We start from the raw sequence: 19558 nt of genomic DNA, 5'->3' as shown, positions 1-19558 counted from the left end.
GCTTATAATTTTGGGGGCACTTCTCAAAGTTGTGTTCACGTTTGCCGGGGATCTTGTGTATTTTCTGGTTGCTGTACGGTCGCAGAAGCGCAGTAAGAACCTCACCCAGGTCTGACGGTGGCATAAAGGAACTAATAAACATCGTGACTAAGAAAATGACTTCCTTGTCTAATCTTTGGTGTTATACAATTACAGACTCCGACATAGTTTCTGCCTATGAACAATTTGGCGACCGGCTACGATTTGACTTCTGTTAGATCTTCTCCGACGATCTATTAAGATATTTCTATTTCAATTTCAATTTCTATTTCAATTTCTATTTATTTCTATTTCTATTTATAAATTTCAGTCCTTGAAATAAGCCCCGAGAACCTGGAAGATTTGCTGACCTATGATGACCTTTTCTTGGATTATTTCAATGCATTTTTAGCTCTGCCGGTAAGTCGATCATTTCTCTTTTTTATAGGCCCACATTTCCTCTGGAAGTAGACTATATTGTTGTCACAGGTCACAAGATGTAAACAGGCCTAGCGCTAAACCTAACCCTAACCCTGGACCTAGCCCTAATGCTTACCCTAACCCCATAGGCGTACGAGCCAGGGGGGTGGGGGGGCGGCAAGCTGACTTTTCGGGCAGAAGGGTAAAGTGAAAAAAAAAATTTAATTTCATCTAGTTGGCAAAATAAAGTGCCCGAAATCTAATAAAACACTAATTTTACGGGCTGGAATAGCAGTAAAAATGCATTTGTGGCCGTCAAAACCGGCGCTGCTGTCTGTAAACCTGAAATTTTTACGTGCATTTCTAGTTTTTCTTCCCTAACTGTCATTGAGCCCTAATAAAACAATAATTTTACTTTTCTGTTAATAGCAGGAAAATGCGTATGCGGCTGTTAAATTTTCAAAATTTTCTCCAAACGGTCACATCTTCGTGGACTGTAAACCATTGATCTTTTGATTGGAATTAGAGTCAGCCATCTTAATTAGGCTATATTAGACCACTTTGCAATTGCTTTGTTCACAGGCTGAAATAGCAGGAAATTATGTTTGCAGCCGTCAAATATTCAAAAATTTTCTTGGGGGGGGGGGGGGGGGCGGGGGTACAATACAAGGGGAGCTCTGCTTCTTCGCCTCTCAAGGAATATAGGCGCCGCTATTTCGGGCATTTCGGGTTCTGCCCCCCTAACTCTCATCGAGCCCGTATGCCTATGCCTAACCCTAACCTACAGACTTAACCTCTCCCCCAAATTCTTAAACCTAACCTGCAATCTTGCCAACAATCAGGTGCCCTAACCTTATTTACTACATCTCAGCGACCTTGACAAACATTGAGCTGGCCTTAACAAATAGATTTAGCCATCTGCCTGTCGCTCTGTCAACAATGCCTGTCGCTCTGTCAACAATGTATGTGAAAGCCCAGAACTCAACAAGTTAGAATTTTCTTCTGTTCTCTTGGATAGTTCATGTATCAGCACAGGTCCGCTAGAACGATATTCAACCCCCAGTCCCCAGTTCCCAAGCAACTTGACGAAGCTCCTGGAAAACCATGGGATTATCTTAGACGTAGTCAGACTTGGTTTCGAAATTCAGAGTTGGGCAACGATTTAAGGAGATGGGTTGCCATTGTGACTAAAACCTTGTGACAGCTCTATTTTATGAAATAATTTTATTAGCGTTTACTAAGGGCAGGGCTGTTGGAACAAAGGATGGGTGAGGGTGCAAACATATTTAGTTTGTTTAAAAATTGCCCCCAATACGAATATTGTCTGACTGGAGTGTTAGGACATTTTAACTCAGTGCTGAAGAACAACATCAAACTTGTTTGTAAGTTGCAGCCTGTTTTAATGGTGTATTATGCTAGAGCTAAATCTGCTTATTCGATGCCATAGTTCTGAAAGGTTGTAAGTGCCACTTATGACCCAAATAGCTGTTTTTGCATAGGATCACTAATCACATTGGGGGCGTCTCTATGCAAAATTTCAGAACTGTAAGGTTGTAACTTCCACCAAAAAAAAAAAAAAATGCTTTTAAAAATGTTAATATCCTAACTTCGTTTTTCTCTCATATCTCCAAAACTAAATCCATCATTTTTTTAGACTTATTATTTAGCCATGTATTCACATGTAATGTATATAATCAACTCTCTAAAACATCGGATCGCAGAGAATGTAAATGGATTAGAAAACCTGCGAGATTTAGTCTTATTTGTCCAGTACCTTAGCTACGATAATAAACAACCTATGCTACATCTTCGACCACTCACAACTTCGCTCAGAATAAAGAAATTTGACTTTTTTCATTATCTATTTTTGAACTTTTATAGCAAGAACAGCCAGCTCTTTGTCCAATCTGATTAAAACACAGATCCTATTTCGTTTCATTTTTTATAGTTCAAAATTTTGTTTTTCTTGCCTTTACTACACTAGGATCTGGAAGAGTTGTTATATAACCCATTTTCTGGCTGATGTGAGGGATTAACCAATGAAACGGTCTGTGATGGCGAGTTCTTGGCGTTTGATGCACGGAACTGTGGGTGAACCATTAGAAAAGTCAACACTGATTGATTATTCAATGTCTGACTTCATAGGGTCAAAAGTCGTTCGTACAACCTCAGGCGTGACCTTTTACTACAACCGGTCAGATCTTCATGTAGTGTAGGCCATCAAAAGTATAAAAACAACGAAACGAAATATATATCTGTATTTTAAACAGACTAATCTTTGTCTAAGTCTTACATAATGTATCTTTAATAAACATAACTTATTATGTTATTTTAGGTGTTTCCACAAGCATTGGCTTACAACAGACTAACGGGAGCGTTTGAAGAAGTTCCCTCACCTTATAATACAACTGTTGCCGATTCTCTTGGTTGCCCGTCTCCAGCATCAACTCTTCCTTATGGAGCAACAGACGCTGTTCGTGAGAATATGTTACAGTGGGCTAGAGAGGAGAGACTTCCACTATTTCTTAGGTAAGAATCAAACATTGAATTTGACTTTTTTTTCTTTAGGAACAAATATTACATAATATGTTTCGTATGCCTTCTTGAAAAAACACGATTTAAAAAGAAAATGTACTTGCTTGCTCTTCTCAAGGCAAAAAATGAAATAAAATGAAATTTTAACGTTCTATTGTTCTGCTCAGACTAGGCTATTGAAGACGGGTATACATCATACAGTTGGCTATGAGGGAAATAAATTTGCCCGAACAGCGGCCCTACAGCCTACTCTTATATCATATTTAGACTGCCAGCGCCAATGTATATACAAGACCTTGGTTTCTTGTCCCATCCAAATGACTATACACTGTGCCTTGCCAGGCCCTCTGTCTTGCACCACTGACAAAGTTGGAATACAAGATCAAATTTGGGACCTCTCGGTTAGCAAGCCAACGTCCTACTCACTGAGCCACCATGGCTCCCACTTTCAACACAAAAACGTGGACAAGACGCAGGTGGCTGTTCATTTATCAAGAATCCGAACAACTAAAAATTAAACTGGCTTGACCTTTTCGGTATCCCCAGTGGTATCGTTCTGTTCTACTCCACTAACCTCAGGGTGCATCCACAGGATTTTCATGAACTCAAATTATCTGCTCTTGGTCGTAGCTTGATTCTAAGAACCAATCAAAAAACAGTTTACATTGTTTATGTTCACCACAATAATCTTAGTTGCAATAACTTGATTGGTGGATAAAAATAGCAGAAGTATCAAGGGCAGATAATTTAATGCACCCAGAGGTTAGTGAAGTAGAACGGAACGATACCACCGGGGGTGGGGGTGGAGGTGGTTGGTCTAGTGGTTTAATGCGTGTTAGTGATAAAACCATAAGGTCTGCCATTGAGTCAAGTGGCATGGTTTTGATTCCCAGCTTGTAGGTGACAAGGAGTAGGATCGCCTGTCCAACCTCATGGATTTCCTCCAGCCTCCAGTTCCAGGTCCTCTGGTTTCCTCCCACTGTTAAAGATCCCTACACGCAAGCAAATTATTGAAATAAAATTGAACCAAATGTTAGTTCCGAAATGCCCAAGTTTGTGTCAAGGCTGTAGCACAACGGGAGGTTGGATGGTTGAAGGGTTAATGTGTGCGCGTTGTAGAAGACTGTCTGTCATTGAGTCAAGTGGCGTGGCTTCGATTCCCTACGTGTACGTGACAAGGAGTAGGATTGCCTGTCTAACCACGTGGGATTTCACCAGATCCTCCGGTTTCCTCCTACTGTTAAAGATCCCTACTCACAAGTTAATTGTTCAAATAAAATTGAACCATGTCTTAGTCCTGAAATGACCTAGTTTGTAATATCTCTCTCTCTCTCTCTCTCTCTCTCTCTCTCTCTCTCATTTTATTTTTTTTTATTTCAGCACCCAGTTATTTCGAGAGTTGAAGTTATGTAAATTATTATTGCGCCCATTAGACGACAGGAACTCGGCGAGTCGTGGATCTAGTCGTCAGATCCGAGGGTATAGTCGACAGTCTGAGAGTTATATATCTAGTCTAAGTTACAGCGGAGACAACAGCGCGGAGGATGAAGGCCTGGACGAAGATATCAACTGGGCAGATATGAGATATCATGAATTGTTCCGATACAGACGACCAGGGAGCAAGGCGTACAGTGACCCTATACGTAGATATTTAGGTGACTATATTTATTTGAAATCAAATATTGTATATCGGCATGGGTATACAGGCCTGTTTGATTGGGGAGCAGGACATTTTTGTGTGCCTTAATTTCTCTAATTTTACCAGAGTGTAGTTGGTACCAATTAAGCTGGATATACCAAAAAGTGAAAGAGAGGTGGTGAGGGTTGGATGGCCGAATGGTTAATGCGTGCGCGTTGTATTGTAAGGTTTGTCATTGAGTCATCTGCCATGGTTGTATCATCTTCAATAGAAGGCTTAATCTCGCCTTAACTACGTACATCTTATCAAGCCCTTCACGTAATACCCCGCATATTTTGGCACTATTTTTGATTGGGTATAAGCCCAGCTTGTGATCCTATCAGATTCCTTCGTTGAAAATATCGTTACGATTATCAAGTCTCGCGCTTATAGCTAAGATGTCTACATGTGACAATCAAGTTGCAAAGTTCAAGGTTCGATCAATGTCAAGGTTGCTGGAAATCATACCTGATCAACAAAGAGTTTCTATGGAGGACGCCATATTTGTTTACAGTGTGTTATGTGCGACGACCACTGATTGGACAATGCTAATTGATCACGTGTAAACACAACGAGCGCAAAATTTCAGGAATTTCCCAGTTCTGCAGCAACGGTTAGATGTTGTAAAACTCGCGATCGTTGCTTCAGGAACATGTGGTTGTATGTGACAAGGAGTAGTTTCGCCTGTCCAACCTTGTGGTATTTCTCCGGGTCCTACTTTTTCCTCCTACTACTAAAAACCCCTACGCGTAAGCAAATTATTGAAATAAAATTGAATCATGTGTTAGTCCCAAAATTACCTAGTTTGTGTCGAGTGGATGTTAAACCCCAATTCTCTCTCTCTCTCTCTCTCTCCAAAAAGTGACTTTCACAATTTTTTTTCGTAGTATATGAATATTGATGATTAATGAGATACCTGTTTGTATTTGACCTGTGGCTGCATGAGTATGACATTGGCTCACTAAGCTTGGGATCCGGTGTTCCGTCTCTGTGTTGGGATCCGGTGTTCCGTCTCTGTGTTGGGATCCGGTGTTCCGTCTCTGTGTTGGGCGAGAAACTTCATCAGGATTTTCCAGTGTGGTTCTCCCTTGTCAGAGGTGTAGGACAGGGGGCCTGGTAAGGGACAACTTATAGTCGTTTGGATGGGCCGAAAAACCGATATACTGTGTAGGCCTATACATTGTCGTACACATAAAATAACCCTTGACAGTTGGACCATAATGCTGCTGTCCAGGCAAAACCTCCCTCGTAACACACTGCATGGTGTATGCCCGTCTTCATTAGCCCAGTATAGGAGCAGAACAGTAGGACGTTAAACCCCATGTTCAGTGGAATAGACAGAAGTGCTGTGTTTGACCAAATTTCTGCGACCGTCTTGATTGAATTTGGGGTGTCCGCGCATTTCAGGTGTTAAACTTTTTGTTGTTAAGCCAGGTTCTATTTTATATCTAAACGATAAAAGTTTTTATTATAATTACAGCGTCTGCTTCAGTAACAGAAACCATGAAGAATACATCGTCTAATGCTCAAACATCAAGTAAATATACGGATGCCAGAACTTCTGCTCCGTTCGACAGATCTCAAACAGGATCCCCTGGAACAATTAAACGAGGAGCGAGGTTAGTAATTTTTTTTAAAGATTAGTGTACACAGTTGATTCATTTTAGCCTATCGCACAAGTTGTAGTGATGGTTAATTGTCGCCATATTTCCAGAAAAAAATTGCCTGTGTGCTCATTGTGACATCAACAAATATCGACTTTGGTCACTTGCGATAAGTTGCCAAATATGAAACAAAGCTATCTAATTAAAATACAGATCTATATTTCGTTTTGTTTTTTTATACCTTCGATGGCCTACACTACATGAAGATCTGACATGTTGCACTATAAGGTCGTGTCAGGGGTCGTACGAGTGGCTATGACCCTATGACGTTAGACATTGATTAATCAATCAGCGTTGACGTTTCAAGTGGTTTACCCACAGTTCCGTACATGGCATGCCAAGAAGTTGCCGCAACAGACCGTTTCATTGGCTTATCCTTCATTTCAACCAAAACGCCAGTAATATAACAACTCTTCCAGATCCTAGTGTAGTGAAGACAAGTAAAACAAAATTTTAAACTATAAAAAAAAGAAATGAAATAGGATCTGTGCTTTAATCAGATTGTGAAACTGAAACAAGGTAGATATTCAGCGAAAAAGAATTGCTCACCACTTAGAATTTGTACATCAATTGCTGTAAGCAATACTTTTGTTTAATTAATCCGAGAAGCTAAAATATCATGTGATCTTAGACAATAATAGCCTCCAAACTAACTATATAATACTGGGAACAATTTGAAGCGAAATGTACCTAGAGTTAAGGTTCACATATTTTGAAATATTGATTCATGGCATGAATATGTTTACTGTTAGTGATGTAGGATTGAGTTCCTGACTAGAACAGTGTCTAGTTGTTCAGATGGGATGGTAAAACGGAGGTCCTGAGTTTACATTGACATGCACGGAAAAGATCCCTTGACAGTTGGAATTCGATATAAAAGTAGGCCGTAGTGCCGCTGTCCGGGCAAAATTTCCCTCATAGCACACTGCATGGTGTATGCCTGTCTTCATTAGCCCAGTCGGAGCAGAACAGGAGGATGTTAAACCCCATTTCATTTTATTTGTTTATTTATTACAGAATTTCATCATTAGTAAAAGTTATTCCTGATGATGGTATGAAACAGGATAAAGGTTAGTTATTCTTTTATTTAAATCGGTTTAATGCGATTGAGTCTGTCATTGAGTTAAGTAGTGTTGTTTTGATTCCCAGTAGTAGGGGTGCTTGTTCAACCTCAGGTGTTTTCACCAGATTAAACCATATGTTAGTCCCAAAATGATCTATTTTGTGTTGAGTGGACAATAAACCCCATTTTGCTCTCTATATGTAATAATCGTAGTCATGTTAGTGGCAGATTTACAGGATGGCTCACTGGGGTCCCAAAAGAAAATGAACTTTTTAAATAATTAAACATACATTATGCAAGAGCTAAATCTCCCTATTGCAGCTCTTTCTGTAGGCCTGAAATGTTATCTAAATTATTAATTAGACATTAATTAACTTATCCAGACCATAATCAACTCTTGATGTCAACGCTAGCCTGTGATATTTACTGGATTAGGTTCCGATTTGGTGCTCAACTTTCATTCATGATTTAATCATGAAATGGATAATCAAGACTATGTTTTTTATCGTACCGATTTTAGTAATGATGATCGAGGCTGGGCCGAAAATTCAATCGCTAAAATCTTAGTTCAGAGTGGATCAATTTGACTGAAATTTTCAGCAAATTTCCTTTACATTATCTAGTTTTTGACTATTATAGTGAGAACTGCCAGCTCTTTATCTTATTTCCCATAATGTATCTTTAATCTATCGTTACTCAAAAAAGGTATAATGTTACTTTTAATTAGGAAGCAAAAGTTATTCATCCAAGAAAACGAAGGGTCCACCAGTTACGTCATCGACAGAAGCAGCTTTTTTACGTGGAAGCAGGTGAGTGTTGGACAATAGGACCCACAGGGGATCAGTAGATAAATATAATAGGAGCCACGTACAGTGGCTCAGTGAGTGAACTCGATAGGGGCCACATACAGTGGCTCAGTGAGTGAATTTGATAGGGGCCACATACAATGGCTCAGTGAGTAAATACAATAGGGGCAAACAGGGACCCAGTGGGTAAAATAGAGACCATAGGGGCTCAGTGGGTAAATATAATGGGGTCTGCAGGGGTTCTGTGAGTAAATACAATAGGGGCCACATGGGCTCAGTGAGTAAATACAATATGGTCCACAGTGGCTCATTAAAGCACTGGTTCACCAACTAATTTGACCCCACTTTTTTCCATTCTGGTTGTCCCCTTCTTAATTGTACAGGACGGAGGACCTGGCAAGTTAAAGCATCTAGGTGTCTCCACCTGTGTTCTGGTTGCTATGCATGCATGTGAAAGAACCTTTTGATAAAGAGAAGGCAAAATAAAAACTTTGCTGTCAAAACAAAATTCCCCTCAAAACACATATGGCTCATCTTCATCAGCCCGGGCAGGAAGGAAGATATGGCCGGAACAACATCTAGTCATTTGGAGGTTTGGGTATATATTGACGTGCATGTAAAAAGACCCTTGTCAGTTGGAATTCAAATTAAGAGTAGGCTGTAGCGCTGGTGTGGGGATACAATCTCCCTCATAGTACACTGCTTGACTCCATTAGCCCGCTTAGTGCAGAAAAGTAAACCCATTTCATTTCATTATATTAGCTCCAGGTGATCAGAAATTTCATTTCATATTTGTGTCTGATAATGTCTGTGACAGGTGCTAGTTATATTAACCCAAGTTCTTCTCTCTCCTTTCTGACGTGGTTTCCCCTTGTCAGTGGTGCAGGACGGAGGGTCTGACAAGGACAGCTGTCTAGTCTTTCGGATGGGACAAAAAACTAAGGTCATGTGTATACATTGGCGTGCATGTAAAAGATCCCTTGGCAGTTGGTATTCGATATAATAGTAAGTCGTAGCGCCGCTGCCGGGGCAAAATTTCCCTCACAGCACACTGTATGGCGTATGCCCGTCTTCATTAGCCCAGTCGGAGCAGAACAGTAGGACGTTAAACCCCATTTCATTTCATTTCAGAGTTTTATCAGCACCTGTTAATTACGAAGATTTCATCAAGATGCCGTTCTTCCATTTCGATGCCTTATTACGGGAAGAACCAGCCCCTACTGGTGACCCCTATGTAACGTTTAATGATGATGATGCCGTAAGCGAAGCGCAGACAGAAACTGACGTACGGAATATGGAAGGTCGATTAAAAATGACGATACAACAAATGAAGGAACAAGTTATAGCTACAGTAAGTTTCTCTATGGTGGCTTCTGGGATATGTTTTTCTTTGTTCATTACAAATGCTGCCTGAAATAAGTATGTCCATAGTATCAGGGATGGGATTTCGCCCGTATATTCCGGACTTGTCTGATGCTATTTTCCAAATGTCCAAAATTGCCTGAACGGGAATATGCCCAATCGGACATCAAGACATGGTGAATAATATTCAAAATTCCAAAATTAATATAGTGTACTGAGTGTATAACTATCACTCAAACCTTGATAATAGGCTGCATTGATTAGGTAATTAAGTGATTAACATATTGATTGTGTTATACTGTCTATACGCATACCTTGATTAACTACTTAATCTGCCATGATTGACTGACTTAATCCTTTGTCGGACAATTCATCAATCTAATCTTAAACAGAAGTCATTGCTTCCTATTTCTATTACGCACAGATTTTAATATTTTGTTGACATTTTATGATAGTACTGATTTTAAAAGGTTCATTGTGTCTTAAATATTGGATATTAAGATTCCATATTTTCATAGTAAGATACCAACATAAACATTGATTTAAAGATAGGTTCCCAGAAAAGTATTTATCGGGTGGTTATTTCCAATAAAAGTATGGCAATTTTGGTATATATGGAAAGTAGAGATATCCAATCTTACTAGAAAAATACTGGATTCCCTAAAAAACACCCATGGAGCGTATTCAGGACAAAAATGTCAGGATTCCCCTAATCGACAGCCCGATGATTAGGAATATCTGCACGCGTGACATCAAAGGTTGCACGCGAAGATTGAGCGTTTAATGTACATGTTGATAAATTTTATGAAGAGTTAAACACTTTCTGAGATAAAAATCACGGAAAAAGACATGGGCAGTGGATAATCTGAGAATTTAATTTGGATTCGATATTTGTAATAAATAGTCAGCAATTAAAGACAACACCGTCTTGTGTATGAAATGAATTCTCTTCTGACTTCGCAGCTGTAAGTCACGTGACACAAACATGACCTCTTTTGATCAATTTTTTTATAGCAAGGGTATTCCTTGACAATTGCAATGCTTTGAGAAGGATTTGAAGCAAATTTATGATAAATTATTAGTTTGAAGATGTTTTTAGGCCAAATATATCATCAAATCACCCATTTTGTACATGGGAATGTATCTTTGGACCAATATTAAATTCTAATTCATATTTTTAATTTCGAATATTATGGAAGATATTGAATTGGAGGTATAGCTCCTTTAAAGAAATATTTTTTAAATAAATTTTGGTGAAATTCAATTTTTTATATTTTGAAATTACTGTTTGTTTTTTGCAGTATTTTGAAATGGAATTGTTATATTTTAAAATATTTTTTTGTTGTTTTACAGTATGTTGGAATGGAATCATTTAAAGAATTTTTAAAAGACACAGCTGGTGTCCATCTTCTGAATTTCTGGTTAGATTGTGAATATTTTAAAGATTCTATGGAGGACTATGATGAAGAGGAATTTATAGAAATAAGAAACTGTCTGTTTAGGTAAGGAAGATGGGGGGGGGGGTCGGTTTAAACTTCAAAATGGCTAAAAAGGGGGAGGGGTTAAGTGGTATAACACGTCCTTACAGGCCTGGGTGTGTACAGCGCAGTTGACACTTACGACTGGGCCCTGGGTCCATTCACTTGATTTGATATTTGTTTATTATTTGCAATGTCTATATGTAGTGTGCCTTGTCCGCAGGGTTATCTTGTCAGTTTTGTTTTCCGTGTTGTCCAGCACCACTGCTGGACAATTTTGGGGAACTTTTTTGGCCAACATGGGGATCAAACCCTGGACCTCCTGATTAGTGAGAGGGTTGGGTGGCCGAATGGTTAGCACGTGCGCGTTGTATCATAAGGTCTGTCATTGAATCAACTGGCGTGGTTTTGATTCCCTGATTGTACGTGACAAGGAGTAGGGTCGCCTGTCCAACCTCGTGGATTTTCTCCAGGTCCTCCGGTTTCCGAAATGACCTAGTTTGTGTCGAGTGGACATTTTTCAACACCCAATATTAACATTATGAGATCCATGAGATTGCATCTTGCCCGCGAAAATCAGTGCGTGCTTGCCCAGTCACAAGCGAAGGACGTGTTTCGAAGCTCTTTGCTTATTTGTCATTGTGTCTTTTTTAAAAAAGTTTTTTTTTAATATTTGAACATTTCTGTTACGTAGTAACAACGAAGATTGTATTGACGTAGTCAATAATTCGCTAAAGCAGTTTACTTTTTAGTTAACTTAAAAGCAGTTTGTTTTTTGGGGTTCATAAAGCACATGGCTGAAAAAATGGCGAAACATGCTCCTGCTACTAAGCAGATTCTAAAGGAAGATTTACAGGAAACCACGACAGGTGGTAAAAGAAAAATCCAAAATCCATTAAAAGAATCTGGGAACGTAGTTCCCTCTAAAAAACAATGTAGTGAAAAAACTAAAAATATTTCAAGGTCAAACGAAGGCCTTGCCTCATCTTCGTCCAGTAAATCCAAAACGACGAACAAACAATCTGACTCCGTAGAATCTAGTTCATTTCCACCCGACAGTATAAACACACTTGGTAATATCTTTACGTCGTCCATAAGAGATTTCCAATCAGTGTTAGTATCACATTTTAAAGATTTGAAATCTACAATTGAAAATAAAGGACAAAATAGATATGATTATGAATATGATGAGTTTGATGCCACTCAATGTGGGTCATACTATGATTACAGTGACTATCCATATGAATATGAAAGTCAGGACAATGAACCCAATAGAAATTATCATTTTATTTCTGATTCTTATGAAGAATCTCAAAGACATCTGGCAGAAACACAAAGGCCAGAAGCTGAGGACATTGCTTCTTTGGGCAGTGCAAATCATCCTTCTGCGACTGATCCCTATTAAACCCCATTTCTCTCTCTTTCTCTCCTGATTAGTGAGCCTACACCTTACACACTGACATGAGTCAGTTGTAAAGTTGGTGTAAACTTCAAATGGCTAATATCAATCATTTATTTTAGCCTTGCTAGAACTAAAGATGTTTGTCTGGACAAAAACTTATTTTCAGTCACAATGTAATCAACACGTAAAATCAAATTCAACAATTTTATTTTTGACCAGATCAAATTGGTTTAGGAATTTTAAGTCATAGATTCATTAGATATCTTTTGAAAATGAAAAGTGCTGTGAAGGTAGAATTTGGTAGTTCAGTTTACTGCCAATTCATAATTTTATGATAAAAGTTTGATTTAAAAAAAAAAAACAATTTTCAATGTTTTTTATATTTTTTTGCAGAGATATACAGGATAAATATAAATTAAATCTAACCAATGATGCTAAAGATCAGATAACCCGAGCTGCCCGTAATGTGGGACTAACACATACTATATTTCTACGTACACAATATGATGTCCTACGTCGTCTTCGAGCCTACTGGATCTCACGATTTCTCATGCATTTTGAACGACAAAAACCTATGAGGTATACATTTTTACCTATTTATAATGTACTGTCTAAATGGTAAATGTTTAGTATTTGAACAAATGCAGGGATTCCCAATGATTTATTTCTTAACACATCAATAAATGACCATCAATCAAAGGTGTTCAAATTTAATTGTATTTCATTGTTGTTGCATATTCTACCATCCACATATTTATATCATTTGCTTGTTAAAAATTGCATAGTATCTAACTCAGTAATAAGGTTGTTCCTTATGTTAATATGTTCGATTTAATGTTCAAGAGAGTCATAATAATTTTGTTATTATTTGGGGAGAAGGGTGGGGGGGGGGGTTAAATGATGATGTTTGATGTGTTGTTCAAAGCAACAGACATATCATATTCCTTTAAAGCAGAGATGATTACAATGTTGCTTTTTCCACCTAAAAGGAATGGCCGGGTAATTGGGGAGGGTAGTCAAGTGATAAGGAAACTGTACGCTCATCTTGTTAACCCTGGTTTCGAATCCTGGCATAGAAAAAAAAAACCATAGGATTTTTCAAGGCTGTTTTCACATATCAGGGGTGCAGTAAAGTGTTGCCTTGTCATTTAGCCTCCACATAAAATATTGCTTGACAGTTTGAATTTGACCTGGGCTGAAATGGTACTGTCTTGACAAAATTCTCCTCTCCAGCTTTGCTAAAGTAGCCATTAAAGAGTGTGAAATGAAATGAAATGGGGTTTAATGTCCTACTGTTCTGCTCGTAACCTGGGCTAATGAAGACGGGCATACGCCATACAGTGTGCTTTGAGGGAAATTTTGCCCGGGCAGCGGCGCTACGGCTTACTCTTGAATCGAATTCCAACTGCCAAGGGATCTTTTACGTGCACGCCAATGTGTACACAGGACTCGGTTTTTCGTCCCATCCGACCAACTAGACAGCTGTCCTTGTCAGGCCCTCCGCCCAGCATCACTGACAAGGGGAAACCACGCCGGAAAATCGGTATGAACACCCGACCTCCAGGCTAGCGAGCCAGCGTCTTACCCACTTAGCCACGTGATCCCCTCCATTAAAGAGTGTAGGTTAGTCCCAAAATGATTAATGTGTGGTGTTAAAAGTATAATAATCTTTTCTCTTGTTTTCAGTGAAGACGAAGAGAGAGACATGGTAAAGTTTAAAGTAATGAAACCAGCTGATAAAAATTCCCTACCGTTCTTCCCTTCTATATCCCTGGTTCATTCCATGCCAGTATGGCCAGATGATGCCTTTAATCAATCAAGGACATCATCATGGGATATGGTGAACAGTGGTAACATGTTACGTGATATAACATCTGCCAGAGGTAGAAGAGGAACTGCCAGAATAGCCCCATCTAGGTGAGTAATATGCCATTGAGGTGGCTGGGGGGCCAAAAATTGGCAAAAATGGGTTCATTAATTTAAAGACTGTCACAGGGGGACAAGCCTCAAGAACCCTGTGTCGGGTAGTCGGGTGGTGACAGACATAAGTTTAAGAGTTATAAGGCCCCAAACAAGAAAGGTTATATCAATGGTGAAGCGAACTCCAAACACCCTCTATTTATCGTGACTATCAATACACAATGCATAGTATAGTGCAAGGGAGGAAACTCTTGTTGTAGGCCTAGTTATTACACCCTGTTTTAACTATCTACTCCGAGAGCTCCAAACCCCCATATGAATTTCGTGGCAGTGGGTGTGTCCCAAGTAGAATTATGTTCCTGATTAATTAGACAGTTGTAGGGTTATGAATAAATTATTTCTTATTCCTTAATGTTACGCTGATCTCTTTGCTAGTTCACGCGTCAGGGCCCCTAAAATGTAGATCTGCAAATGGAATAGGGAAACTAATACAGTGAACTTCTCATGAGACCAACTGGAAGAAGTATTGTCTACATGGGAACAGTTGGAACAAATATTGTCTACATGAGAACAAATGAAACAAGTATTGTCTACATGAGAACAATTGGAACAAGTATTGTCTATATGAAAACAAATGGAACAAGTATTGTCTGCATGAGAGTAATTGGAACAAGGGTTGTCTACATGGGAACAGTTGGAACAAATATTGTCTACATGAGAACAATGAGAAAAAAATAATATACATGTTATATAAAACTAAATTTAAATATATTTTCAGGTCAACTAAAGACAGATTAATTGTAGCTTTAAGTTCTGACAGGTTGGCTGGTGGACCGTTTAAAAATTATCTAGATGTGTGAGTAATATTGATTGTAAATTCGTATAAATTTTAAAATACCGGTACTCAGTATGGGAAATGAAATGGGGTTTAACGTCCTACTTTTCTGCCTCTACAGGGCTAATGAAGATGGGTGTTCGCTAGGACAGTGGCACTACAGCGTATTCTTATATCGAATACCAACCTTTCAAGGTTTTTTTAGGTGTACATGGGACCTCGGTTTTGCGTCCTGTGTGCTTTAGATCATAAGATCTGTCATGAAGACATGTGACATGGTTTCAACTCAAAGCTTGTATGTGACTAGGAGTAGAGTTGCCTGCTTGCGAGCGAATTATTGGCATAAAATTGAACCATGTTAGTCTTAAAATTATCTTGTTTGTGTCAAGTGGATGTTAAACCCACTCTCCACTCTGTCTCTTTGTCATCTCTGTCTCTGTGTCTGGCTCTGTTGCTGTGTCTCTCTGTGTATGTTTCTCTCTGTGTCATCTCACTAAAACAACCCCCGACCACCCATATTAAATGACCCTGTGTCTCTGTCTGTCTCTGTCTGTCCCTTTGTTTGTTGTCTCTCTGTCTGTCTCTCTTTCTCTGTGAGTGTCTCCCTCTGTGTGTCTCTCTCTGATTCTGTCTCTCACTAACTGCTATTTCTATGTTTCAGTAATTGTGATTACCTGATGTTATCGAATCTGCTGTTCTGGCAAGATGTAACGGAATATGGTGCTACAGAAGACAAATCAGCCGACCGTCTGCTGAGAATGAGACATGCCTGGTCCATCTACACCAATTATATATCTGAAGATAGTCAATATAACGTCGGTTAGTGGATTAACAATTTGTAGAAATACAATTCATGCCTTGTTACCTTTACTTAGCTTTTCAGTTTTTAAAAGTCTGCATGGATATCTTTAGATTTTAAAGTTGAATGGGCTTCCTTGCTGAAGGAATTCCCACGATGCGTCGCTAGTAAAGATTTGATTCCATGTGTCCTTATTGTTGGTAAGAGAACCATATTTTGACGTATCAGCTTTTAATTCTATTTCAACGACAAAAACTAACATTTGTCAACACACCAGAACGTATTGAATTTAAGGAAAATAAGGGTAAGTGCAGGAGGACCGCACTACACACAAAACAAAAATCTACAAGACAAACCTGTGGACAAGACAGAAAATAGACATTGCACCAAATAAACAAATATCAAATCAAATGTATGGTTCCCGGGGGGCCACCTTTAAATTATGCCCCCTTATCTCTAGCAAGGACGTCCATTTATTAAGCAGCATTTAATAGATGCTAAACCATTCCCATGACAAGTAATATATTTATACAGCGATGGCTTGGTGGTTGTGGATGAAATATGTCTCGTTTAGTATGTTTTTAAAAAGCCTAGATATCTTTCGATTTTACAGATGGATCCATCAAGTGGCATTTAGTAGATGACAAACACATCACGATACAAGAAACCATTACTGTGGCAACGTCAGGATTTTCTTGTGCAGGGGGGAATGGGGGCATGGATGCTTTTTTAGTCCCACAAATATTTTCCAAAATTCCTGACATAATATGCAAATTGAATAAGGATCACAATCAAAAGAAATGATTAAAATTAGTACGATGTTGTGTGCTCTCATTGTGAATATTTTAACAAACATTATGCAAGAGCTAAATCTGCCTATTGCAGGTCTTTCTTTTGGCCTGAAATGTTATTAATTAGACATTAATTAACTTATCCAGACCCTAATCAACACTTGATGTCATCGCTAGCCTGCGATATTTACTGGTTTATAATCCGATCTGCTGCTCAATGCTCATTCATGATTAATTAAAAAAATGGATAATCAAGACTGTTTTTTATCGTACCGACTTTAGTAATGATGATCAAGACTAGGCCCAAAATTCAATCGCTAAATTCTCGGTTCAGAGTGGATCAATGTGACTGAAATTTTCAGCAAATTGCCTTTACATTATCTAGTTTGTAACTATTATAGTGAGAACTGCCAGCTCTTTATCTAATCTCCCATATTTGAACTTTCATCACATTCGAATATCTGTGATGAAAAGGTTTCATATTGCCATTTTCAGGGCTTGCTTTGGCTGACCTTAATCAGTCACAGGATTTATGTAATATATTTACAAATGTTGGTTGACAAATCTGTCGGAAAGAGTTTGAAATTCTGATGTTAAAAACGATGTTTTGTATAACTTTATTTTAGAGCCCTCCGAGAAAGAACGGAATAATTTACATCAAATGTTATCTGGTTCTAGAGATTTTGTCGAGGCGTCAGTTTTTGACAGTATAAAAGACAGAAGCATTGGAAGATTAGAAAAAGCATGGATTAGATTTCTTAAAGATGATCTCAAAATATTCCTTGAGTAAGTTTTACGTTAATTCTCCCTTACAAAGTACTACGCCATTATAGTTAATTGTATATGTTACAAGTCCCTGTAGGTTACAGGTCCCTTCGTTCAATATCAGTTCTCTGATTCCAGACATCTGGGTTATGTGTATTGTAATGGTGGTTTGTCAATTAAAGTTATCAACAGTTGTCGCTCTCTGTGTTTGTTCCTGTAGTGCTCCCTACTAAACTGTCGCTGTACTACAATAATATACAAGATCCTGCAACTGAAGAATTGAGGCTATAGCTCTTTATTTCCAGTCTTATCATAAACCAACAGAATGCTTGTGAGAAAAACATCGTGAATAAAACCCCTTAACTTCAATGCTCAAAGTACTATACTACAATAATATATGAGATTCTGCAACTGGAGAATTGAGGCTTTAGCTCTTTATTTCCAGTCTTATCATAAACCAACAGAATGCTTGTGAGAGTAGGCATTAGTGTCTACGGTCAGACAAAATTTCCCTCGTAACAAACTAACTATACACGGTATGCCTGTCTTCATTCGCCCAGTCAGAGCAGAACAGTAAACCCCATTTCATTTCCCCGAAAAGATCCTCTCACACGTTGCAGAAATTTTATTTTCAGGGGGGCCGAATGGTTAGCACGTACATGACAAGGAGTAGGGTCGCCTATCCAACCTCATGGGTTTTCTCCAGGTCCTCTGGTTTCCTCCCACTGCTAAAGACCCCTACGCGGAAGCGAATTATTGAAATAAAATAGACCATATATTAGTCCCAAAATGACCTAGTTTGTGTCGAGTGGACATTAAACCCCCTTTCTCTCTCTCTCTTTTATTTTCAACTGTTGAATAGATATATTGTATTTCATTTTTAGTTGTCGTATTCGACCAGGAAGAGAAACACCACCAAGTACAGCTGAAGCGATAGAAATAACCGTTGCGGGAGCTGATCAAGATATTCTTGTTATAAAACGACCTCGACCTTGGGTCAGAAGGTAATTAATATACTACGATATTCTACATTTTATTTTAACGACATCAATTTGGAAGGATTCCCAGAATTATTTTTATATATCTATTTTATATATTGAAGCTTTATTGTTTTCATTTCATTAGTGCTTACCGCAATATAGGGACGTCACCTTTTGAGGGGGCTTGGATGGTCGAATGGTTAGCATGTGCGCGCTGTATCATAAGGCCTGTCACTGAGTCCAACCTCATGGGTTTTCTCCAGGTCCTCTGGTTTCCTCCCACTGCTAAAAACCCCTACGCGCAAGCGAATTGTTGAAATTAAAGTTAACCATGTGTAAGTCTCGAAATGACCTAGTTTGTGTCGAGTGGACGTTAAACCCCATTTCTCTATCTCTCTCTCTAACCTTTTGAACTTCTAGTCAATTCCTCATTATTCATGTGTCATGGCGTATTGTAAATCCAGATTATCACTCTATTTAGCAGTCAGATACAGGGGAATTTATATAAGGCTCAGAGTCTCAGGGTTCAAAGGGTTAACCTATATTCTAGTTGGGATGGCCACTACTTTTAGAACATCTGATATCACTTCTCAGTCATTTATGGACTATTCACATAATTATCACGGTTCATGCTACAACTGAAATCGTGGTTTTAATTGTGAAGTAATCGTAGTGATCCTATCAGGTCTCACCATATATTGTAGTCATTCGTAGCAATTGTGTTAATTGTATCGAAACGTATCCGAACATATCTCCACGTACCAGATCGTGGACTCAATAGGGACAATCCTATCGTAACGCATCATACAACAGTGGGAACCTGGCATTACTATTACTATGGTAACACATCGCACGACATCGGGGACCTAGCGTTACAATTTTGGGCCTGACATATAGTACATGGATTTTAGCTAGAGTCCTACATGAAGAGAGAAGAGATACCAGTATAATTTTGTATTGGTAAGAATTTGGTGATTGTTTTAAAATCTTGTACTGATTATTATAATTTTATTTAGATTACAGCCGTTAAGGTAATATATGT

General features: G+C 38.7%; 1 protein-coding gene across 5 annotated transcripts in view; it reads left to right on the top strand.

The window, feature by feature from the left end:
- LOC126822338 (uncharacterized) overlaps window positions 1–19558 on the top strand; it is a 50035-nt gene that overhangs the window by 4922 nt on the left and 25555 nt on the right. For 3 of the 5 annotated variants that reach the window (XM_050551174.2, XM_050551175.2, XM_050551176.2), the window contains exons 2-16: window positions 350–438; window positions 2774–2967; window positions 4354–4628; window positions 6132–6270; window positions 7333–7385; window positions 8106–8187; window positions 9316–9535; window positions 10900–11048; window positions 12820–13005; window positions 14113–14343; window positions 15125–15202; window positions 15843–16000; window positions 17398–17557; window positions 18421–18540; window positions 19533–19547. In XM_050551174.2, coding sequence (XP_050407131.1) covers window positions 350–438; window positions 2774–2967; window positions 4354–4628; window positions 6132–6270; window positions 7333–7385; window positions 8106–8187; window positions 9316–9535; window positions 10900–11048; window positions 12820–13005; window positions 14113–14343; window positions 15125–15202; window positions 15843–16000; window positions 17398–17557; window positions 18421–18540; window positions 19533–19547 — 2149 coding nt within the window. The remainder of the gene's footprint in view (window positions 1–349; window positions 439–2773; window positions 2968–4353; window positions 4629–6131; window positions 6271–7332; window positions 7386–8105; window positions 8188–9315; window positions 9536–10899; window positions 11049–12819; window positions 13006–14112; window positions 14344–15124; window positions 15203–15842; window positions 16001–17397; window positions 17558–18420; window positions 18541–19532; window positions 19548–19558) is intronic. The other 2 variants (XM_050551173.1, XM_050551178.1) reach the window with 1 other exon arrangement.

This window comes from Patella vulgata, chromosome 5 (assembly GCF_932274485.2).
Source record: "Patella vulgata chromosome 5, xgPatVulg1.2, whole genome shotgun sequence".
Lineage (NCBI taxonomy): Eukaryota > Metazoa > Mollusca > Gastropoda > Patellidae > Patella > Patella vulgata.
The sequence above is the reverse complement of the archived record's forward strand: the minus strand, read 5'-3'. Positions and strand labels throughout refer to the sequence as shown.